The 24,506-nt window shown below is 40.3% G+C and overlaps 3 protein-coding genes across 14 annotated transcripts in view; 1 reads left to right on the top strand and 2 right to left on the bottom strand.

The window, feature by feature from the left end:
- Window positions 1–464: 464 nt before the first annotated feature.
- trim25l (tripartite motif containing 25, like) lies at window positions 465–13,807 on the top strand. Of its 2 annotated transcripts, XM_084424979.1 has the most exons (20): window positions 496–1,256; window positions 2,349–2,444; window positions 2,571–2,804; window positions 7,657–7,816; window positions 7,893–7,958; window positions 8,737–8,775; window positions 8,857–8,895; window positions 8,981–9,022; window positions 9,119–9,184; window positions 9,271–9,339; window positions 9,427–9,486; window positions 10,122–10,190; window positions 10,272–10,331; window positions 10,416–10,487; window positions 10,571–10,630; window positions 11,003–11,074; window positions 11,812–11,829; window positions 11,940–12,005; window positions 12,949–13,014; window positions 13,148–13,807. In XM_084424979.1, the coding sequence occupies exons 1-20, from the start codon at window positions 603–605 to the stop codon at window positions 13,720–13,722; spliced, it is 2,583 nt and encodes an 860-aa protein (XP_084281105.1). In that variant the 5' UTR covers window positions 496–602; the 3' UTR covers window positions 13,723–13,807. The 2 variants fall into 2 exon arrangements, with proteins under 2 accessions (XP_084281106.1, XP_084281105.1); XM_084424980.1 differs by lacking the exon at window positions 11,812–11,829 and having other exon boundaries at window positions 465–1,256; window positions 11,003–11,086.
- Window positions 4,428–6,901, bottom strand: LOC311300612 (zona pellucida sperm-binding protein 4-like). Of its 7 annotated transcripts, XM_084424987.1 has the most exons (10): window positions 6,686–6,901; window positions 6,422–6,636; window positions 5,926–6,229; window positions 5,659–5,846; window positions 5,488–5,585; window positions 5,261–5,418; window positions 4,992–5,184; window positions 4,775–4,922; window positions 4,617–4,689; window positions 4,428–4,538 (listed from the first exon to the last, which is right to left on the bottom strand). In XM_084424987.1, the coding sequence occupies exons 1-10, from the start codon at window positions 6,711–6,713 to the stop codon at window positions 4,462–4,464; spliced, it is 1,482 nt and encodes a 493-aa protein (XP_084281113.1). In that variant the 5' UTR covers window positions 6,714–6,901; the 3' UTR covers window positions 4,428–4,461. The 7 variants fall into 7 exon arrangements, with proteins under 7 accessions (XP_084281113.1, XP_084281111.1, XP_084281109.1 ...); XM_084424985.1 differs by having other exon boundaries at window positions 5,926–6,517; window positions 6,698–6,901; XM_084424983.1 differs by having other exon boundaries at window positions 5,926–6,649; window positions 6,698–6,901.
- A 909-nt stretch (window positions 13,808–14,716) lies between the features above and the next one.
- Window positions 14,717–24,506, bottom strand: part of trak2 (trafficking protein, kinesin binding 2) — a 32,305-nt gene continuing 22,515 nt past the window's right edge. For all 5 annotated transcript variants that reach the window (XM_084425287.1, XM_084425286.1, XM_084425288.1 and 2 more), the window contains 8 exons: window positions 23,396–23,470; window positions 22,293–22,430; window positions 21,540–21,619; window positions 21,259–21,438; window positions 19,310–19,605; window positions 18,412–18,894; window positions 18,229–18,328; window positions 14,717–17,481 (listed from right to left, as the gene is read on the bottom strand). In XM_084425287.1, the coding sequence (XP_084281413.1) occupies window positions 16,710–17,481; window positions 18,229–18,328; window positions 18,412–18,894; window positions 19,310–19,605; window positions 21,259–21,438; window positions 21,540–21,619; window positions 22,293–22,430; window positions 23,396–23,470 (2,124 nt within the window). In that variant the 3' untranslated portion in view covers window positions 14,717–16,709. The remainder of the gene's footprint in view (window positions 17,482–18,228; window positions 18,329–18,411; window positions 18,895–19,309; window positions 19,606–21,258; window positions 21,439–21,539; window positions 21,620–22,292; window positions 22,431–23,395; window positions 23,471–24,506) is intronic.

Genomic DNA, 24,506 nt, shown 5'->3' on the forward strand with positions numbered 1-24,506 from the left:
GGGCCACTTGATGTAAAAATGGTGAGATACTTTCTCTCGCAAAAGTATTCCGTTCCTCAGAAATTTTAAGCACTGAAACAGCCTCCGTGTTTTCTCCCAATGCACCATTTACACAAAAATAATAAACCCGCAGCAAATATTAAAAAGTTACCCAAATATTGGCTATTTCTCGACTCTAACTGACTGGACTTAAGCTTTTCACCGGGAAAAAAGGAACTCAGAAACTTGAGGATGGACTCTTTTGACTTGGAAACCGCATAGCAACACCCTGGCAACAGTCTAGTATGATGCCAATGTTGCAAAGGCAAATATTCTCCTCAGAAGATATATTATTTTTATTATACTTTATTTGGCTTTATTCTTTCATTTACTTCCTACATATAGGCCTACTTGTAATGCAAACGAAGAGGAATGCACTGTACTCAGGCCTGCTTTTCTCCCCAAACCTGCTCAGTGAGTGTCTCACCCACAGCCAGTCAAACCGGAGAGACAGACACTCTCACAGCTGGAACATTCACACTGAATCACAGGTGTGTGTGTGTGGAGTAGATTAGGTTCAGCTTTATTTTATTATAGAATTAATTTGAATTTACACCCTCGGAATGAGTGGTCGTGTGTGGACAGAGGAGCAGTTTAACTGCCCCGTGTGTCTGGATCTGCCCACTGACCCCGTGACCATCCCGTGCGGCCACAGTTACTGCAAGGCTTGTATCGCAGATTACTGGGATAATGAAGGCAGGAAAAGCGGAACCTACAGCTGTCCTGAATGCCGGCAGGCCTTCAACCCTCGTCCCACTCTCTGCCGGAACACAATGCTGGCTGAAGCCGTGGAGCAGCTCCGGCGCGGGACCCTGAACCCCTCCGGGCGCGAGTCCATCAAGAGCGCGCGGCGCGCGGCATCCTCCGCGTCAGAGCGCGCGCGCGCACGGAGCAAAGGAGCCCCGAAACCCCTGCCCGCCTCCGCCGTGCCCTGTGACCGGTGCACGGCGCCCACAGCGGCCGTGAAGACGTGTCTGGTGTGCATGGCATCGTTCTGCGAGACTCACCTGAAACCCCACGACATACAGGACAAGATGAAGAGCCACGAGCTGATCGCGCCCACGGGGAACCTGAGTGAGAAGATCTGCCCCGAGCACAAGTACCTGCAGGAGTTCTTCTGCCGCTCGTGCCAGATGTACGTGTGCTGGCTCTGCACCAGTAACCAGCACAAGGGCCACGAGAGCCTGTCCACACAGGCGGAGCGCTCCGAGAAACAGGTGGGAACCATTTTCACGTTTTATGGGGATTTTTCATAGACATAATGATTTTTATACTGGGCAAATTGTATATTATATCCCCTAAACCCTAAACCTACCCATCACAGAAAACTTTCTGCATTTATATTTAAAAACAAACAAACACTTAGTATGATTTATAAGCTGTTTTCCTCATGGGGACCAAAACATTTCCCAATTTCGGATATTGCCAATCTTTGTGGGGACATTTTGCCTCCATAATGAAGGGTTTACCAGGACACACACACACACTTAGCATTTATCGTTTATATGTTTTTGGCACTCTTATAATTAAGGATGCATGCACAATACCATATTGGTCATATTGGTTTATAATTATTTTTTATAAATCCCCATTATAAAACCATAGTATTATTGGATATAAGTATGGTAAATAAATTGTAAATGACAATGCTTTTATGCAAAGGAAATTTCAGGCCAAGTCACCTTTATTTCTATAGCGCTTTATACAATACTGTTATTCATTTCGTCTGTCGTTCAACTGAAGTCACTTCAGTGCTGATTCAGTTCAGTTGTAAAGATCATCAAATATTAAATTAGTTCATTTCATCTATAAGGCAGTTCTGCAAAAAAGATGTCATCATTCAGCTCAGTTCAGTTCTCATACAACAGAATCAGTGCTGTCAGATCAATAATACTGATGAATATTAAGGTGTCAAATGTTTATTGTTCTCATTGTTTTCAAAAGCTACAATATACAGGTTACAACAAGCCTCTCTTATTAAAGCAATTTTCTATAAGGTACACGAATGCCAAGCTTTTTCCATTTGAATAACAGCTGCTTTGAGGACATTATATTTTTGACGTGTCATAACGTCAGTGAGCCTGTAAAATGATCACGCATGCAAGGAAGGCAGTGACATCATTCAGAATAATGCTCTTTCACTGCCACAGAAAAACATGACTCACCTTTAACTCTGAAGTGCTGTAGTTATGTGTAAGTGTGGTTTAGTATTCATGACCTAGTCTTGTTCTACTCCATATTCATTCCAGTCCACATTCCAGTCTATTCTTAACACTTGTTTTGTGCGTTGATCATTGTTGTTGAATTAGAAAGAGCTGGGCGCAGTTCTGTCTGAGAACCACCAGAGACTCCAGGACAGAGAGAGAGACCTGAAAGACATGAAAAAAGTCTTAGACACGCTCACGGTAAATATTTATGACACTCCCACAACAAAACAACATTATATATGCATATTCTGTTGGTTTTATGAGTTCCATTGCTCAAGATCACAGTCTGGAGGATCCTCACTGTGTGTGTGTGTGTGTGTGAAGCGTTCCTCAGACATGGTGCGGGACGAGGCTGATGCGGTCCTGTCGGAGCTCCAGGAGTCAGTGCAGCGGATGCTGGATCTTCTCCAGGACGTGATGCTCTCCGCCGGGCAGGAGAAGCTCAACGAAACCCAGGACGTCGTGACCAAACTGGAGTCCGAAGTCAAACAGCTGAAGAATAAAGATGGAGAACTCAAAGAGCTCATCAACTGCCAGGACAATATCTACTTCCTGAAGGTCAGATGATGGCTTAATCCAATCTTAATCTCAACCTTTTTGACTTCAAGGCCCCTCTATTGTCCACAGCAAGATCAGATTTTGTTGAGAACCACTGGTTTAATCTATTTTGGGGACATGTGGGGTTTTCTAAAATCAATGTTTGCGGGCTTCCATAAATTTAAAAGACAGAAAGGCCACTTGCCTGAGACACTGTTTACTCCTGGTATTAAGGCGTTTTGATCGATCGGATCACAAGTAGACGAGGGAGATACATTCCTGTTTACACCTGGTGTTATAATCCGTCTCTTTTTTCCACTTCTGTCCTGATTTCTTCAAAAGTCAATTTTTCCCTTTTGAACATACATAAAACCACATTGAGCTGAAATCAGAATAGCATGCTAGTACTATTTCTGCCATTCTGAATTCAGCCTTTTTTATATTAGATGTTTTAGCTGTTCTGGATTGTTTTTTTCTTTGAAACACATCATAGTTTTCTTATGGCAACAGGCCTGTATAATTTAAGAAAGTTTAAAGGGATACTTCACCTCTGGAACGATGAATGTGTATTTAAAATGGGTCATTTATGTAGTAGAAATGTGAAATTATTTTAGAATTTGGAGCCTTCTAGACTGAGAAAAGCCAGAAAATGTATTTTTGGCTCATGTGGATGAAAGACAACAACTCCCAGAATGCACTTACTTCGCTGCCCTACGCCACTTCCAAGCCACGCCTACCAGTAAAAACTAGGCTAGGCTACTAGTTGACTCAAAAGACGCCGTTTTATCATGAGTCTCTGTGACGAGTCTGCCCTGGATTTCGAGATCACCCAAAATGTCCAGGATTCGGCTTTTGCGTGCTACAGTCGCCATTCATTGTTTACTGTGGCGAGCAGGACGAGGCTAGGGGCGCAGGAGAACGGCGCGAGGCCGGTGGCGTGATTACTGATGAGCAACACCGGTCTCGTAGGCCATCTCTCACGGAGGAGTGGGAATTTTCTTAGCAATGCTAAAACGCAAATCAACTGGCCACTTGTTTAGCGTTCATGTAAACACTACATTCAGAGTCACCAATCGGAATAATTCAGTTAGACTGAAACAAAGGTGCGCATGTAAACAATGAATGGTGGAAAAAAAAAAAGTGGATGGTAAACCAGGTGTAAACAAGGCCTTGGACAGCTACCTAGTTGGGATACAACAGTTAAGGGATTAATGCTTAAGTCAAAGTAGTCTACATTACTGGGACTACCCTAAAAAACAAAACAAAAAAAACAACCTGCACTCATCCTTTATCCCGATAAAATTCTATACTACGTGACCAAAAAAAAAAAAAGCCAAAAAGCCAACAAGTGACCTCAGAGGGGTTTGGCCATCAATATAATGCAGTTATGCTAGTCCAGCCATAAAATCATGTGTAAAGCCTCAAACAGACAGAAGCTAAAACCTTAATTTGATATGTGAAACATGAACAGGGGCCCCAAGCTAACGACTAGAACTTGGCAAATAGTAAAGTTAAATGCTTAGGCAGAAACTTGGCTTGTTTAGTTCAAGTCAAGAATCTCAATGCACAAAAGAGGTTTAGTGGTGCAGAAGTCAAATAAAAACATCCAACACCAGACAAAAATGAATACCAAAGAGAAACGTGTTGAGTTGCTTGAAGTTTATTAAAACACTTAAATTCACTTGACCAGGTTAACTTGTCCACTAGACACCACAGTTTGCCCACTAGAGATGGTCTTGAAGTGCGTGTCTCTTCCTGTAAAAAGTGGTAGAAGCATGAGGGGCATTTAAATAAATTCTCAGTTCCTGAAGTCAACTTACAGCAAGCACTCACTTTTCCTAGTGCAACTTTGCTCACAGGAGCCAGAGGAGGGATGGCACACCGCTGTACTACAGTGGATGAAGATCTAACAGAGGGGAAAGGGTTAAGCCATAAAATTCACTGTAAAAAAGCACTAGTATTAAGGGTTGAGGTAAGGCTGTAGAGCATACGGTTTCCTGCAGAGGAGCCAGTGATGCTGGATCTACAAATGTGAACATCTTCACAACAAAGCGCTTGTAGTGGGTCGGGAACTGAAGACCAGATGATCCAGCCACTGGAACCAATGTGGTCAGGTAACGATCATCCTGGTAAGGGCATCTGAAAGGCAAAGAGGCAGTCAGAAATGCCTTACAGCACACTAGATGGATAAAGACTGGCCTTACTCACCCATCAACCAGAAGATCCCATTGGGGTAGACTGAGTGGACTGGGGGTTGATGTCGCCCAGCAACGTCCCAGCATCAGGACAATGTTGGGGTCAGTCCTCTCCAAAATGTGCACCTCAACAAACACAGGCTCCCGCAGGACTTTTGTAACTGGATAATCAGCATCACTGTAGTAGGACGTGTACGCCTCGTCCCCTGAGGGAGAATGCAGTGTTTAACTAGAAACTGGAGTTTTAGAAAGGCTTTAGGCATACTTGGGACAAACACTTACCTTCTGCACAGCCTTTGGTGACACACTGACCATTTGCCAGTCTAAGCTCCACCCTGAGGGGTCCAGGAGCAGCTACTGGTGGAGGTGGAGGAACAGTGTTGACCTCCACAACCAGAGCTTCCACAGAGGTACCAGAGTACCTACACTGGAAGAGAAGCCTGGACAACAAACAGTGAGCTTGTAGCATGTGTCAATGATTCACATTTATGATAAAGCATATCACTTACTCAAAATGGCTGTCCCTTGTAATGGAACCAAGTGGTCCGATACCCACTTCATATGAGGAGGTCATTCTGTTTTCATACACCACATATCCACTGTCCTCCTGCAAATAGTAACATTGTTAGCATCCAAGCCATTCTAAGCCACGCAGAACAAAACCACAAGCAGCTACTCGCCATCATGCTTGTGCCACATGCAGTGACAGGGAACTGGTATATAGCAAAGAAAGGTGTGGATCCCACAGGACTGCAAGCTGGATCACTTCCACCCAGGAGACGGACTGAATCCAGGCTCAGTCGAGGCAGCGTAACATCTCTAGCCACCACTACCACAAACTGACCATCTCTTATACACTGGACAGTCACTGGAACGAGTTACAAGAGCAGGTTATTGCTGAGGATCAGTTTAACATGAATGCCTCCACATTGACTCTACACTCTTACCTGCCTTCCCATAGTAACACTGCTGTCCGTTAAAGCAGCAGTTGATAGCAGCACACTCAGCACCACTGATACCAGGTGGTCCACATTGAATCTGCTCATAATCAGCTACAGTACATTTGTCAAGGGCCTCTGCCTGTGCCACTGGCTGCTTAGGCTGAAACTGCTGAGGAAACTGTTGACTAGCTTGCTGTTGAACTGACTGAGGAAACTGTTGACTAGCTTGCTGTTGAACCTGCTGAGGAAACTGTTGACTAGCTTGCTGTTGAACTGACTGAGGAAACTGTTGACTAGCTTGCTGTTGAACCTGCTGAGGAAACTGTTGACTAGCTTGCTGTTGAACCTGCTGAGGAAACTGTTGACTAGCTTGCTGTTGAACCTGCTGAGGAAACTGTTGACTAGCTTGCTGTTGAACTGGCTTTTGAACCTGCGGAGGAAACCATTGACTAGCTTGCTGTTGAACCTGCGGAGGAAACCATTGGCTAGCATGCTGTTGAACCTGCTGAGGAAACTGTTGACTAGCTTGCTGTTGAACTGGCTTTTGAACCTGCTGATGAAACCATTGACTAGCTTGCTGTTGAACTGGCTTTTGAACCTGCGGAGGAAACCATTGACTACCTTGCTGTTGAACCTGCTGAGGAAACTGTTGACTAGCTTGCTGTTGAACTGGCTTTTGAACCTGCTGAGGAAACCATTGACTAGCTTGCTGTTGAACTGGCTTTTGAATCTGCTGATGAAACCATTGACTAGATTGCTGCTGAACTGGCTTTTGAACCTGCTGAGAAAACCATTGACTAGATTGCTGTTGAACTGGCTTTTGAAACCACTGGTCAGTTTGCTGGAACGTCAGAGCTTGAGGATTCTGGGGCAGATCACTCCACTTCGGAACAGCATGACTGAACGCACAGAACCAAACACAAAGTGCCAGAGACTGAACAGCACACCAACTTCCTGCCATTGTTCAACAGCTAGTCACACTGCTGAGGTGCTGCCCTTTGGTCTTTTTGTACTCTACAGACTTTGGCTAATTAATGATAATCCCTCCCTCTTCATTAACAGTCATGATTCTCCAGACTTGCACGAGTGGGAGTTTATGCAACTAGGTGATTATATTGTTTCTTAAGGAGAGGGTCTATGGGCTGGTAAATGTATGGGTTTTTTCAGATCTTTTGATCTAATGGACAAAATAAGCTTGCGCAATTTACATATGAACGTGACCGGAGACGACAGAAAAACATACGGAGAGCATCAGCTTTAGTTTCTGCTCTGACAGACACAAGACCAGCCGAACGCTGTGAGTGTGTGTTAGAAATCAGGAATGGTGAGAGAACATTGTGCTTGGTACGTTTTTCATCTTCAAACCAAACTTGGTTCTTCATCCGACAAAGTTTAAATCCCGTCTGTTTAGAGCTCTTCCCATAATGTTTACGCATTAGTTCAGTAGACGGAGAGTAGACGGTCTTTTGTGGCTGTTTGAAGACATTCAACCACACGAGCGTTTACACTACGAAAGCAATCTGGTCTAATGTGTTTTCGACTCCCTGTGGAAGTGTCTGAAAGTGGACAAGCTCAAAATGTTTTAGACCTTGTTTACACCTGTATTTAGTGTCTCCACTTGTGATCTGATCAACCAAAACGCATCTTAATACCAGCTGTAAACAGGATCTAAGAGACGCAAATGAATAGTCTCTTCATACTGTCTCTGATGCCGTGTTCTTCTCCTGGTCTCCACAGACGTATCAGTCTCTGTGCTGTCCGCTGGAGGGGGGAGAGCTGGGAGCTGTGACCGCCAACCCTGAAGCCACGTTTGATCCCGTCAGGAGCGTCATTGTCCAGCTCAGGGAGAAAGTGGAGGAGATGTGCGACCAGGAGCTGGACAAGATCAACAAGACAGGTACACACAAACACTGAACTAATGCTGTCAAGTACAGGGTCACTGGAGGGTCATTATTATCTGTGTTTCTCCTCAGTGTTCAACACCACACCGTTCACAGTGGCAGACCGCAACGGCCAGAAAACAGGAGGCTTAATGAAGCGTAAGTAAATTTTTGAGTTCACCGCATTTAGTAAAAAAAAAAAAAAAAAAGGTCATATCTGATAGTTTTTTCAATTTCAAAGTGGAATGCCAATGCAACAATATAAATAACAAAAACAGAGACAGATAAAATGATGCCAGTAATATGAATAAAAATAATTATAAGAATACATAAAACAATATAAAATAAACTCATTATAAAAAAATAATAAAAGATAATTTTCTTTCTTTTTTATAGTGAACTCATTGTCATGTTCAATAAAGCGTAATATATCATACAGGTATAAATTCCTTTTAAATTGTTTAATTAAGGTTTATACATGCTAGTTTCCATTACTACTGGAGCTGCCAGTTTTCTAAGTTTCAAATGATTATTAAACAGCAAGTACAAACTAGGCAAAATCAGCAGCTCTTCCGGCGCACTCAGTGTCCGAATTCACTCACTCGTTTTCATTCACTCCTTCAAGTGAACTACAGTATATTAGTGGAGTAATGTAGGGGATAGTGAATGAGGGTATAGAGGGCGATTTCAAACACAGCCCATGTCTACATGCCTAAATGCATTGAGATGCTGCCATGTGATTGGCTGATTAGATATTTGCATTAATGAGCAGTTGAACAAGTGTACCTAATGAAGTGGCGAGTGAGTGTATGTGTGTATGTAACACAAAATTGATATTATAAATAATATGATCAACACAGTGTTTGGTTGAGTCCTAGTTTCGTCTGTCATTTGTCTATAAACCTTCTCAGCACTTTACCTTGTTTTTTCATCACAGTGTTTTCTGGAAAAGGAACCAGAGCTGCCCGTGCGCAAGGTATGAAAACAATGAATAAAACCAGTGCATTGTTTTTTGTTTTCTGTCTTAGAATATCTAATGTATGTGAATATGTTTCAGGACCCCCACCACTGCCGTCAGTAAGCACACGAGGATCTGGTAAAACTTTTAAGTTCCTAATGTAATTTAATTTAGGCAAATATCAGGTGTGCCATATATATATATTTTTTATTACTTTCTTCAGTGCACACGCGTCCACAAGCCGTGAGAAACAGTGAGCCAAGAGGTGAGACAGTTTGCTCAAAGCGATATGATTTACTCTGACAGAAATGAGTTTGTGTGACTGTATGTAGGATTTTAATAGTTTTTTATATTTGTACAGCAGTTAACAGAGGTGTTACAAACTCCCAAAGACCAGCCAGACCAGCGAGAGAGGAGAGAGATGACAGTAAGACACGCGTCTCACACACTCGTACTCCTGTCTCCTGTCTGTGATCATCTGTAGTTTGTCATTTATAGTTTCTCACTCTGCAGCCGACAGGAGTCGCAGTTCATTGAGACCAAGAGAGACACAAAGAAGAGAGGAAAGAGAAAACACTGAAGGTGAGAAGGAGAAATAAAGACAGAGCATCTGTTGAAGACAAACATCTGTCCGGTGTAGTTTTGACCACTGTGTGTTTGATTTCTCAGCAGACACCCAGAGTTTAAGTTCAGGAAGAGGGAGACGGAGGGGAGAAAACAGAGAGCAGGGTGGGTTTCATTGGACGAATCTCACAAAGATGTACACGTCATATCCTAATTTCTTTCTTTTCTTTTTTTTAAAGCCTATTTTTATAACATTAAAGAAATTTTCATTACATAATTTTTTTTTATGATAATCAAACATATTTTCTTCACAGTCTCATCATAAAGTGTTACTAGATATATTTACTTTTGAATGATTCAACTATTATTTATTATTAATATAATACATTATTTATTTCCTTTAATATTAGACTATGAAAATTACTGTAATACAGTTTTTTTTTTTTTTTTTTTTATCACTTCAACATTGGCACCATGATCTTCATATGGAAAAACAATTTAAATACTTTATAAAATAAAAACTTTACATTTCAAATACTTTATAAACTTTAATGTACCATTTTAAATACTATATAAATGTAAATATTATAGATGCAATTTAAATAATTAATAAATTCACATACTAATACAAATGAGAATTCGAGGAGAAAATATCACATACTTTAATCAAAAACTTTAGTCTAAATGGTCTGATTCTAGAGTAAAAAAAATAACTCTACCATTCACCCTAGTGTCACTTCATGTGTTATTGTTCACTTTTGTGTTTTATCAATATGATTTTAGTCCTGATTCTGTTCTAGAAAGAGAAAATCAAAGCTCTCAGAGACGTCAGAGCACACAGAGCAGAAGCACACGTGATGAAGAGCAAGGTGAAATCACGTACAGACACACATTGTCATTTAAATGAAGGGTTTTCAATGTTTTAAAGCTGTTTTACTCTCAATTCTCAGCGGACCGCTGGAGCTTGAGTTCAATCAGACCGAGACTGAAGAGAGAGGACAAAGAGCAAGGTGACGTTTGATTCAGGTCCCATTATGGACATTTAACAGACTCCTTTGGGAATAGCATGTTTATGCCTGTTTTCCTTCTAACAGTCAATGGAGAAAGTCCGAGTCCCTCACAGCAAAGCTCAAACGCTGCGGACCGACAGCAGCCGGCCAGACAATGTGAGTGACACACACACTCTGCCTGGAATAAGTGTTGAGTTCAGGATTTTATTCTTAAATTTCCTCATTCTCTTCTTCATCAGCGGACAGATGGAGTCTGAGCTCTCTCTTACCCAGAAACAGGAAGAAGAGACAAGACACGGGTGAGCTCAAGAATACACACGTTTACTTTGCAGTCTAAATGACGACATATGATTTCTATTGCTTTAATATAAAGCTTACTAACTTCTGAGGGCAAAATGTGTACCCTAAATATACCCACATAAACCAACACACAAAGAAACAAAGCTAAGGCTTGTCAAGAAATCTTTACTGGTCAAACTGGTTTGTCTAGCATCCAGATAAACGCCTGTATTTCCTGCTCATAGTCTCATGTGAACTGTGGTCAAGTACCTCAATGTCCTTATTTTTGTCTGCTATGGTGTGTTTTCAGGCATGTTTCAAACAAAGCAAAACCTTTCAAATAAATTTAGATTTCAAACCTTCTAACATGCGTCACATTTGTACCATCACAGTGAAAGAGGCCACACCCACTATACAGGAGGCGGAGTCAGTGATGCCGCGAAGCCCCGCCTCTTCCAGTGTCTGTAAGTCAATCAGTATATGCAGATGATTAAAGAATAATTTGAAATTATACTTTACAGTTTAAATGCTTTATTAATGTGAATAATTAACCATTTAAAATACTTTATACCTTTATAAAATAATGTAAATTGTAAATTATTTGAATTTATAGATTTAAATACCCTACATTGAAACAACAGCGAGAGGATGAAAATTGGTCATGGAAAACCTAAATTGTACTGTTTAAATAATAAAACATTTATACAATTAATAAACATAAATGAATAAAGCATACACAATCGTTCAAAAGTTTGGGGTCAGTAGATAAAACATTTCTGAAACAAATGAATACTTTTATTCAACAAGGACACATTATATTTCAAATAAATGCTGTTCTTTTGAACTTTCTATTCATCAAAGAATATGCATCAAATGAAAAATGCATCAAGGTTTCCAGAAAATTATGAAGCAGCACAACTGTTTGAACATTGATAATAATCAGAAATGTTAGAGCATCAAATCATCATATTAGAGTGATTTCTGAAGGATCATGTGACACTGAAGACTGGAGTAATGATGATAAATTCAGCTTTGATCACAGGAATAAATTAAATTTTACTATATATTCACAGAGAATTTTAAAGTGTAATAATATTGTACAGTTTTTACTGTATTTTTGATCAAATAAACGTGGCCTTGGTGAGCCGAAGAGACGTTTCAACAAAATGCATTTATAAATGTGTTTCTGTTTTCTCTGTAGGGGGAGAGCCGACACAAGGTAATGTCTGACGGGTTTGGGGTTGTAGCTTTTCCTATTCCATCATGGTGAGGTTTGTTAAATGAATTACATGAAGGAAAACAACTGTTTCTGTCTTTCTCTCTGTGCAGTGAATCCCTCTCTTTTCCTGGACTCACCAACTGACAATTCCTTTATCAATCCTGCTTTTCCCACATGTGAGCATTTACAATGTTATCTTTTACAGTTTATACTATATGCATAACGATGGATGGATGGATGGATGGATGGATGGATGGATGGATGGATGGATGGATGGATGGATGGATGGATGGATGGATGGATGGATGGATGGATGGATGGATGGATGGATGGATGGATGGATGGATGGATGGATGGATGGATGGATGGATGGATGGATGGATGGATGGATGGATGGATGGATGGATGGATGGATGGATGGATGGATGGATGGATGGATGGATGGATGGATGGATGGATGGATGGATGGATGGATGGATGGATGGATGGATGGATGGATGGATGGATGGATGGATGGATGGATGGATGGATGGATGGATGGATGGATGGATGGATGGATGGATGGATGGATGGATGGATGGATGGATGGATGGATGGATGGATGGATGACACACGCACGCAGATTGATGATACACACAGATTGATAGATGACAGACAGACAGAGACACACACACACACACACACACACACACACACACACACACACACACACACACACACACACACACACACACACACACACACACACACACAGACAGATAGATGACAGACAAATAGACAGACAAATAGACAGACAAATAGACAGACAAATAGACAGACAAATAGACAGACAAATAGACAGACAAATAGACAGACAAATAGACAGACAAATAGACAGACAAATAGACAGACAGAAACACACACACACACACACTGATAGATGACAGACAGAAACAGACAGACAGACAGACAGACAGACAGACAGACAGACACACACACACACACACACACACAGGCAGATTGATGATACACAGATTGATAGATGACAGACAGACAGACAGACGGATAGATTTTTTTTTTAAAATATTTGAATGATCATATTTTCTTACAGCTGTTGGTTGTCTCAATCTTTCTTTACAGTGAGAGAAATTAGCATTGACAGTATTCAGGCCCCAGAGCCGAGGACCAGAGACGAGATCCTGCAGTGTGAGTTTATTCCTCCTCATGACGTCATGACGTCTGATTATCTATCTATCTATCTATCTATCTATCTCTAGCTTCTGTCCAATCTTTCTCAGACCCTCCTTCTCATCTGTCTCTCTCTCTCGGTCTCCATTAGATGCTTGTGATTTGACCCTGGACCCGAACACAGCCCACCGGCGCCTGGTCCTGTCTGACGGAGACACTGTAGCCACTCTTCATCAGACGTCCCAGGCGTTCCCGGACCTCCCTCAGCGCTTCGACTGCTGGACGCAGGTGTTGTGTGTCCAGGACCTCTCCTCTGAGCGCTGCTACTGGGAGGTGGAGTGGAGGGGGCGGGGCTCGTCTCTGGGTGTGGCCAGTGCCTCAATGCCCCGCAAAGGGGCGGCTCCAGCGGCGGGGCTTGGGTATAACAGCCAATCGTGGAGCTTGGAGCTGTCAGACACGTGCTGTGCTGCCATGCACGCCAATCAGAAGGAGGAGATCCCTGTGAACTACAGTCCCCGTGTAGGGGTGTTTCTGGACCGGCCCGCAGGGACTCTGAGTTTCTACAGCGTGGATGACGGGCTGGTTCCTCTCCATGTCTTTCACGGGTCGTTCCCAGCCCCGCTGTACGCTGCGTTCGGGGTGGGCTGTGGGCTCGGCGTCGGGCTTGACTTCGCCATGGGTCAGTTCAGCTCCACGTCAGACAGCATTAAAATCTGTCCTTTGTGAACAAAAAAAAAAACATATCCGGGGCATATTTCACTGCAAAATCAATAGGAAAAAAAATATATATTTTGGGGATAAAGAAAATCAAGTCTTTTGGTAAGACAATTATTTTTTGGTCACACTTTAGATTAGGGTCCAATTCTCACTATTACTTTTGCCTCAATAAACTCCTAATTACTGCTTATTAATAGATAGTAAGGTTAAGTTTAGGTATTGGGTGGATTAAAGGATGTAAAATATAATGCAGAATAAGGCATTAATATGTGCTTTATAAGTACTAATAAACAGCCAATATCCTAGTAATATGCATGCTAATAAGCAACTAGTTAACAGTGAGAACTGGACCCTAAAGTGTTACCCTTTTTTTTTTTTTTTATAAATTTTCACATTACTGTAATGCTTCATTTAATTTTTGTTTGTAATTCTAATTATACAATGATTGTTTTCATTACTGCAAAACAGCAATGATAATCATACTGTCCATACATAACTGCAATAGTAAAAAAAATAATATATATCTTATTACTTTAATGTGAATTAATGTTTTATGCAATACTGTGTTTACCTTATGGTAATTAGAATTGGTATGTAATTTTGCTTTGTCAAAAACAAATGCCACAATGTAAAAATCGTACAAAACATGCTTAATTTTACATCTGCAATAATATAAATATTTAATTCACATCACAATTTTTTCATTATTCTAATTGGATTTGGGCTGTAACTTTGCTTAATTGTCAAAAATATAAATGCAAAAATGGTACAAGGTGGATGTATTTTCCCAGTTTTTATTTTATTTTTAGAATCAGGATTGTATATTTATGGCAAATAATTACTAATATAAATGAACAATTATCAATCTAATGTAACTTTTGCACAACTTAATAAGGGAAATGAATCATACTGTTACTACGATATACTTAAAACATAAAATGAACATAGATAAAAAGAAATAAAGTTTCAAACTCCTTAGGATGAAATGTCAGGGACACCAAAGTTGATTTTGCTTGTTTTATTATAAAAAAAACCCAACATAATGATGCTGATACAGGGTTCTGACAGCTAAACACAGGAACACACACCAAGGCTGTGGTTACTAGGTCAACCGCACAAAAGAAATCATTTGGTGCTTAATGTCACAACTTATGGCATCATCTTCAAGCATTAACCTTTGACCTGAATGGCAGCCGAGAGCTTGATGACATCAACAGCAGGATGGAAATAAGGACACTTTGATACTTAAATCAAATCATGCGTTTAGTACCATACACTTCAGCTCGGGTTAGAGATAAAGCTAGTGATGTATATATGCAGCAAGCATGCTGGTGTTAGTCTGTTGTATGATGTGATCCGAAACGGACGTTCAGTTTGGATCACGTTTAGATTAGTTTGTGTTCTTGTTCACTGGCATAGCTGACAGCAAGCTGATGCTTTTCCCTGTGCTGTCACTGTATTTACTACAAAGCATAAAAGTCAGTTTACCACAAACACAAAACACACGTTTTAGCTTATAAAAATGACAATTCATATTTTAGTAAGACAAATAATTTTGGTTTAAACCCAAAAAGGCCTTTGAATCTTGAGTCCCTTCTCAAACTCCACCAAAAACACGAAATATATATTAATAATTCCTAACTGAACGGCAAGTAAATCATATTAGATATCGCTCAGGATAAATCTATTAACATACTCTAGGTTTACCTCATTGTTAGATAACACATGTAATGCCTATTTACTAAAAACACTATTTTAATGGGTTAAAAACGAAAAGTGCATAAAATGAGAAAAGAAGTGGGGATGACAAGGAAGCACAATTGGAATTCATCCAGGGGTCAAAGGTCATGGGCAACGTGTCAAGACCATCTCTAGGGCTACTTTAGTAGGGATTCTGTATTCACTAAAAATACAATTTGCATGTTTTATATTTAAGGGATGTAAACGCAAAAGAGAACGACAATAGAAAATAACAATCAAATGTATCCTACTCTAATAAATGGGAAACTGATCAAAAGAATCAAAGAATAATTAATGTTTCAGTCGCATATTCATCTTAGGCCAAACTTGAAGAGTATAATCTGCAGTGATGCCTTCCAAGTGTACATACAGATCACTCTTTCCCTTAAATACACAGTCCCTGAATATCATGTCAAATAATACAACATTTAGTATAAGGTAACAAACTCAAATCAATCCTTTTGTGACAAACTTTCCCAAAAACCAATTAATTCTGTGCAAAGAAAACAAGAGAAGCTTATGTCCATATACACTATAATGATGAGGGACACAACATCTTGGTTAGACTTTCCACCTACACCTGCAATGATGCAAAAATACAGACAATAAAAAAGACAATACAGGCAGGCAGATGTTCTACTAAACATCTATAACGCAGGAAACTCTCAGGAACTGCTGAATGAAGCGAGACAAACTCCTAAAATGAGGCTGTGGAGACGCTAACGTTCATTTCACTTGCGTATTCCATTCTTGTTTGTGTTCATCACCTCAATTTCATTCAAATGATTTACTAGGATGAATCAAAGTGACAGAAAATTCTAAATAAACCTACAGAAACCTTCATAATCCCAGAACTTTATAACATTCTTTTAAACTTCCTTCCTTCCTTCCTTCCATCCAACATTCAACATCCTTCTACACGTACATATTCCTTCCTGCTCTCCGCCACCTCACAACTCCACAGCCTCATGAGTTAATGGACAGAACAGAAGTGCGATGAAGTGTTAATGAGAGTAAATAAGGATAAAGGGGTGAAGATAAACCATAAAAGAAAAGAAAAAGACGGGGGAAAAATAGGTTTAGAAGTCTGTATTTCCTCTTGAGTGCTATGATAAGGCCTTTAAATTCTTCATCAACACTTTCCCTTCATTTTTTTTGTGCTTTAAAAACAACCTTAAATGTCTTTCAGCTTCTTTTGGTCTGTTTACGGGTGGCAGGAAGGGGAACTGACGGTTTTGACCCCTCCCACATCCTTATTAATTATGCAGGTGGGGCGGGGCTTGAGAGAGGGAGGCGGGTCTATGTGTGCGGCGCGGTTCGTTTGGGTTTCCCCATGGAGGAGTGGGAAGGGCCAATGAAGTCGGGTGAGGGGGCGGGACAGGAAAGGGCGGACTGGAAACGGATGCGCTACGGCGGCCAACCATAACAGGTAGACTTTGATTGCGCCTAAGCCCGTCCAATAAGCTGCCGCCTCCTGTTGCTAGGAAGGTGGCAGATTCCTGTGGATGGGCACCATCGGCATCAGACCCTTGGAGCACTTTTTTATCCAAGCCTAGCTTGCGCAGATGCTCCACGAGCTTGACGCCGTGGCGGTCCGGTTTGGTTGACTGGCCGTGAGGGGGTTGTTCAGGGCTGAGGAGATCCGGTCGAGAGGCACGGCCGAGTTTCAGCCCGTAAACGTCTTGCAGGAAGAGCTCAGCGGGACGGGATGCCAGAAAGTTGTCCGAAGAGGTGGATCGGGAGTCGAAGGGCACTGGGGAGGGGCATGGGGAGTGGGAAGGGGAGTTTGGAGGAGTGCTGGGAAGAAGACGGAGAGAAAGAGGCTTTTTAGGTGCCGCCTCAGCGACGGGACCCTGAGCAGAGATGCCTTTCTCCAGCAGGAGCTTGGCGAGACCACCAGGGGGCGCTGCAGGCCGGCGAACCGGGAAACAATCACCCAGACTCAACCTGCAGGGTGTCACTGGAGTACTGGGACCGGTCCGGAGAGAACTCGGGGTGTTAACGCTGACAGAAGGACTACAGGCAGAGCTGATGAACAGAAACAAAACACAGGAATACAATCAACCAGATCCATCCATAACCAGTGTTGGGGTCACGCATTACAAGTAACCAGCTTAAGTAATCAGATTACATTTTCAAGTAACTAGTAAAGTAACACATTACTTTTAAATTACCTTTTTAAAATAAATAATGCAAGTTGCTTTGTTTTCCCATATATAAACTGACAGCTCTTCTGTCCCCATGTTGAGAAATCATGAGTAAGTGCAGAGGCGTAGTGTGTGAACATGATACAGTTCTACACTAAATGTGAGCAGGCATTTACTCATCGCAGATGCACAGATTCAGTATTCCTCAGAATTAATAAACACAGTCAAATGCAAACTCAGAATATTAGCAAACCAATAATTAAATATGTTAACAAATATAATTTATGCATTTAATCTCACTTTATTAAGCAATGTGTTTGCTGCTGACCATTGATGATCCAATTTCGACCACACTAAGCAAAAATGACTATAGATACACAAAACATTTGTTTTTACTGCTGAAGTAAGTGTTGAACTCTCTTCTCCTGCGTCCTATTCTTTTGCAATTCAGAATGGCAGCACAGCTGAAAGGTTTGTTTGAGCGGCGCCCTCTACTGTACAGGCGTGAATTTATATTCCCTTCAGCCTGAGGCTCATTCAATCCACTTTTGGTGTTCAAGGGCCTTTACATTTGCCAAAAATAGAACTTTTATGTTTTTTTGTGATTAAAAAATCAGCGTTGTTTTACCTGTGTGTAACCTGTGTGCTGTCACTGGGATGCAGGATCCGGCAGGTAGTGAAGGTGTACGTGGAAAAAGTGGAGCTCTGATATTTCCCAGGGTTTATAGCTAAACAAACAAAAAAAGTGATCAACAAACATGCAGGATTATTCAGGAACAGAAACATGGTGGTTGCAGTGACAGCTGTTTACCTGTAGAGGACGCTTTAGAGACGACATTCAGGTCAAACTGGGGATCTGCTGATCCGGAGACTCCAGAACTGACTGTAGAAGAAGCTGTCTGGTTAACTGCTGTTGCTATGGAGACAACCGTTGCTATGGGCACAGGGGAGTTCCTGAGGGATGCAGGAAGGGGCGGGGCATTAGCTGGGCTTTGGACACGCCTCCTCTCGGTCTTCTCTTCCGGAGTGGATGATGACCGCACGTGAAATGTGATTCCTTCCTCCTCTTCCTCCTCATCCTCTTTTGTTTTTGTGGCCTGTGTCTCCTCCTCTTTTCTCTTATGTTCCCATGAGAGTTTTGCCTGGTCTTCATCTTCTTCAAGGTCATTCAGGTGATAAACACTGTCCTGAGGGAGGGGGCGGAAGCCTTTGGTAACTACACCTGGATGGGGGTCTAGAATAGTGGCCAGGTGGGGTTTAGCCAACTGCTGCCAATGATGAAGAGTCAGAGAACCTGCAGATCCAGGACAACAGGGACAAACATTCAGCATCTTACAATGATTTCTGAAGGATCATGTGACACTGAAGACTGGAGTAATGATGCTGAAAATTCAGCTTTGATCACAGGAATAAATTACATTTTAAATAGAAAACTGTTAATTAAACATTAATATATATTGATGGAACATTAACAATAATACATGCTTTTAGTCTATTTAAATTCAGTTAGTTAAACAATGCATTGACTAATATTAATGACCTTACTATAAAGTGTGACAGTAAAGATGACAAAATCCCTTTTCATAAAAAGAGAAATGTATCCAAATGCTCATAGTCCATAACTGACTGTTTGAACATAATCAACTAAGAAGTACATGCCGATTTCAGAAAAACGTGGCTGTTTTTTAGGCACGCTATCCTATCCTCACCTTCCATTGGTTTAACAATCTGCAGTTTTTCAGGAAGAAATGTCTTGAAACAGCTGGAGGAAAAGGAGAATTCTGATAGGTTGGTGAAAGAAGAGACTGTGCTTCCCATTGGTGAACTGCATCCGCTCGCGCCCGCGTCCGACTCCGCCGCCAACAGCTTCAGCTTCCGGTCTCGCTCCGCCTGGAAGAACTGACGCTCGCACACGAAGTTCTGCCTCCGCAGGGAGAGCCGGTTCACGGCTGACGTCAGGTCGTTTCCTCCGGGAGAACCGGGCTGACCCCGACGGGAGTTCTCTCTGCAGCGCACACACACACACGCGTGTCAGAAACACACAAATGCATTGTGGGTATAAATTAGGGCTGGCGCGGATGAATCAAATTTTTTGAGAACGAACATGGATACTGTCATTCGGGATCACAGATTCTACTTTTTTGGAAGTATGACCAACATAAGTATTTTCACCAGAAAATGTCATCTGAACAAGCAAGTAACATCCACTTTTGTTATGTCCAACTACGGGAAAAAAAGCATTGCAGTAAATCGCGCTGATTAAATCTAACGATCGCTTATCATATTACGTCAATGCCACTGGAATTAAAAACATTATTACAAGCTTACCGTTTTGAATCGAGCTACGGCAAGCAGATAGTTTTGAACACTGGCTGGTTATGTACTTGCTCAAACATTTATTTTGGATCATTTTTAACCCAAAAAAGTTACAGACAGCAGCTTTAATGTTCCGAGAAAAAAAGTACTGTATTGTCTCCTATGCCCACAAGAGGGTGCAAGCGAGCACAATAAGCAAATAAAAAACAAATCAAGCATCCCATCTTTTATTTAAATGAAATGGCATTCACTTTTTTTTTTTTTCAGGTTTTTTTATTTAAATTTCTTTATTGGTTTTTCTGCTGGGAACATCAAGTCAACGTATAATAACAATGATTTTATAAAATAAACGTTCCACACTGTTAATACCCCAATAAAACCCTCCCTCAAGTAAACAACCTACAGCCTCCAAAAACAACAACAAATTACATAAAAAAAATAAAAAAATAAAAAAATACAATATTGATATCTTAAAGCATTTTCAAAATAAAATAAATACATAATAAGGGGATGCTCAGTTTAAGTGTCTTGAGAATTAACTAGTAAATAGTCTAAAAAGGGGCGCCACAGTTTATCAAAGGTCCTTAAAGATCCAGTCTGTGACAGTCTGATTTTTTCCAATTTAATGCAAGTGAACACTTCTTTCAGCCATGAATCAAAAGAAGGGGGTGAGGCATGTTTCCACTTCAGGAGTATGAGACGTCTTGCTAGCAAAGTGGTAAAGGCTAGAGCCTTTTGAACCGTTACAGAAAGGTTAACTTCAACGGTCATCCCAAAGATGGCCAGAAGAGGATTTAGGTCAAGATCTATGGCAAAGGCTTCTCTCAGAGTTTTGAATATTTTAGTCCAATAATCATATAATTTAGGGCATCCCCATAACATATGAATGAGATCTGCTGGTGATTGCTTGCACCTATTACATGCATCGCTGACAGAGGGGTATATTTTAGCAAGTTTAGCATTTGTGTAGTAAACCCTGTGTAAAATCTTACACTGTATCAGGCCATGTCTTGCACTTATAGATGACGTGTGTATGAGAGCAGGCATTCACTTTTTAAAGTGCATTAACTAATGAAACAATTGTTCTTAAATAAAATATAATTTCCTTAATGTGCATGCAAGGAAAATTAGGTATTAAGTGTAAGTGCATCAGTAACCTGAGAAAACATGTCTCGCGCACCTCTTGACCTTTTACAGTCTATGTTCTTGACACACAAAAAATCTGAATGCACGGTTTTTACGTTCAAACGTGCAGGTTTTCTTTTTAAACTCGACAAATATTCGAAATTTACATTTTTATTTGACAGCCCTAAGTATAAATACATTCTCCAGTCGCACTCACTTGGTGACGTCCACATCTCCAGCTTCTTCCTCTGTGTTGTGTGTGTGTGATGGATAGGGCACTGGTGTCATGATCACGCCGCTGCGAGCGGATCCAGGGATAGGAGGCACAGCGGCAGCCGCTCTCATCACGGCCCGATTCACTGACTGTACCGTCTGGAACACACGCTTATGGGTCGACCTTCAAAGACAGAGCGGACGGGGTCAAAGGTCAGTACTGCTGAAGGACCACATGGCTACGGAAACGTGACGGTGTGTGTAAGGGAGAATGGTGAGTGTCACCTCTGGTCCTCAAAGGCGATTTCTTCATCTACACTCAGCTCTTTCCTCATAGTACCTTCAATCTCAGCTGCCAAAGAATCCTGAAGGACAAAAAAAAAAAAAAAAGAAGCAATGATTATACACCTGTAAACCCAAAGAGACAGACAGTAAAAATGAAATGAAATGAAATAAAAAAACACATAAAAAAACACAACAAAACAAAACTGAAACGAGAAATAAAATAAAACAAAAAAACAGAATTAAATTAAACAAATGAAAAAAAATAATAAAATGAAACGAGAAATAAAATAAAACAAAAATCGGAATTAAATGAAAAACAAAGCAAAAAAAAAAAAAAAAAAAAATGAAACGAGAAATAAAACAAACCAAAACCAGAATCAAATGAAAAAAAAAAAAAAAAAAAAAAAATGAAACGAGAAATAAAATAGAAAAACCAAAAAACTAAAAACTAAATTAACTGAAATATAATTAAAAAACTAAACTAAATGAAATAAAACATACACACAAAAAAAAAAAAAGAAATACAATGAAAATGACTAAACAAAAACTAAATGAAACAAAATAAAACAAAGCAATCACAAAAACAAAACTAAATAAAATGAGAAATAAAAAGAACAAATGAAATGCAATGGGTATTATAATGCTTAGCATGTGTAGGATACTGAATAAGTATCTTTTAAGAACAGATGTGATTGTAAAAGAAGAAATGTGTGTGAGAGATGGAGGTGTGGAGCAAGAGATTGTGTTTCTCACCATGGGATAGAGTCCATAAGACAGGTGTCTGCGCAGGCCTGCAGACGGAGTGCTCTTACTGCGCAGCTCCTTAATCTCCTCCTGAGACTCATGTAACATTCCCACACACTCCGCATTTCTGTCGGACAGCTCCTTAAGCTAACACACACACACAAGCCGATGTTTATATTCCGCAGGCAGCTGGTGTGCCTCATAATACAGCAGAGTAGGCCTGTCATGAAAATTACTATATTGTATGATATATGGACATGATTTCGATCATTTTTGAGGAACTCGACAATTCCCACTGTGTTTACATGCTTGCTGTTTGTTAACATAAGAATGATGTCACCAACATTTTAGCCAGTCTTGACTGCATCCCAACCTTAACTTATCAGACCTCAAGGTTCCACCCAAAATGCCATAACCAATCAGAAAGAAGTGGAAAATAGATATTCTTTTCATTTTAAGTCACAGGATCATCATTTTCATGATCGAACATTTCTGGTACTCATGCGCATTCCTAGATTTATTTATTTAGGATATACATTTTTTTTCTAATTCCAATGCCTGAATATTCTTAAGAATTAAAAATTCCACTTTGATGCACTTGGGTGTACTTGCATTATTATGCTCTTATAAATCTATATTTCTATATAGTCATTAAATCAGTGAGACAAAATGGTCTTAAAATGACAGTAATATCGTTGATTGCAATTATTTTTGTAAAGATTTAAGACATTCTTGCCATAATACTTCCAGTGAAATGATCACAGCATTGCTTATTAACTAACACTGTCCTGTGACGCATTATAACACGCCAGCCTCTACGGTCATATTTCATAAGTTCAGCTAAAGTGCAATGATAAGACAGACACACCACATGAATGGATAAGTTCATGGCCTTTTCTAAATCACAGTGACTAAGCTGCTTTGCTGTAAAACTTTAAAACTGATATTTGAAGTGCTTTAAGACCTTAAATCAAGCAGATTAATCCAAACAAGGCCATTAACTTCGCATTTCAGTAAAACAGGGCTTTTTAAACAGAGTGAACCGTCTTAATCCAGATTTGCAGACGGATTGGCTTACGGTTCATTACATCAGTATGTGTGTGTAGCTTTACCTCAGCCGTAAGTTGCCGTTGTGCTTCCTTTGAGGCTTGAAGGTGAATTCTCAGCTCTTCTTTCTCTAGCGCCAACTGAGAAAACCAAGACATACTCAATTATACATCAACATACACTATTGTTCAAAAATTTGGGGTCGGTAAGATAATTATTTATTTATTTTTTCAAAAAAAGTTTCTTTTGCTCACCAAGGCTGCATTTATTTAAAGGATGACTGTTGCCAAAATGCAACCTTGGGTCTTTTTGTTAATCTACTCGAGGCAAACTTTCGTGTAAAGGCATAATTAGAATGAAACGCCACTTTTAAGTTTGACCGTATTTTCGTTTTCGGTCAAATTGCCTTTTGAATGGGAGTGGATGGGGCACTTCTATGATAGCATCAAAATCGCTATTTTTAAAACACTAATGCGGCTCGACACAACATGAAACTGTGCTGAAGTATCACCAGGGGCTCTACACATGAACTCCAGCATTGACTACATTGTTTGTGTACACAGAGTTTACTAAAAAATAAAGATTTTAACTCACTGTAGCTGTTGTTGTTTCCGTCCGCCAGCATTTTGTCAGTCAAAAATAGTCGATCTCCGAATGCGAATGAACTGACTCTGAATTTTAGTATTGCTTCTTATATGAGGATCCTTTTTCAAATACAAGGTCAATATTGATTTTCACTAATGACAAAACAACTAATTATAAGCTTTAGGAGCTTCCCATCTTTACTCTCCTCCCTGTTACGTTGCATTCGGAGATCGACTATTTCGAGATCGATAAACGAGATTTCCGTTTCCATTCTAATTATGCTTTTAAATGAAAGTTTGACTCGGGTAGATTAACAAAAAGACCCTAGGTTGCATTTTGGCGACAGTTATCCTTTAATAAAAATAAATAAATAAATAAATAATAATAATAATTGTGAAATAATAATAATATTATTAGATTAGATTAGATTAGATTCAACTTTATTGTCATTACACAAGTACAGGTACAAGGCAACGAAATGCAGTTTAGGTCTAACCAGAAGTGCAATAGCAGCAAGTGCAGGATATACAGTGGTTCATAAGTGCAGAACATGGATATGTACTGAATAAATATAGAGTTGAATACTATTAT

This window comes from Rutilus rutilus (genome assembly GCF_951802725.1).
Source record: "Rutilus rutilus genome assembly, chromosome: 12".
Lineage (NCBI taxonomy): Eukaryota > Metazoa > Chordata > Actinopteri > Cypriniformes > Leuciscidae > Rutilus > Rutilus rutilus.

Excerpts from the sequence above, each read along its gene's own strand:
- trim25l (XM_084424979.1), top strand. The coding sequence starts at position 603 with ATGAGTGGTCGTGTGTGGACAGAGGAGCAGTTTAACTGCCCCGTGTGT. Across the intron at positions 8,776-8,856 it reads CAGAGCTGCCCGTGCGCAAG|GACCCCCACCACTGCCGTCA; the intron begins GTATGAAAACAA and ends AATATGTTTCAG. Across the intron at positions 12,006-12,948 it reads CAATCCTGCTTTTCCCACAT|TGAGAGAAATTAGCATTGAC; the intron begins GTGAGCATTTAC and ends CTTTCTTTACAG.
- LOC311300612 (XM_084424981.1), bottom strand. The coding sequence starts at position 6,880 with ATGGCAGGAAGTTGGTGTGCTGTTCAGTCTCTGGCACTTTGTGTTTGG. Across the intron at positions 5,847-5,925 it reads GTGTTACTATGGGAAGGCAG|TGACTGTCCAGTGTATAAGA; the intron begins GTAAGAGTGTAG and ends AACTCGTTCCAG. Across the intron at positions 4,539-4,616 it reads GCAAAGTTGCACTAGGAAAA|GAAGAGACACGCACTTCAAG; the intron begins GTGAGTGCTTGC and ends CACTTTTTACAG.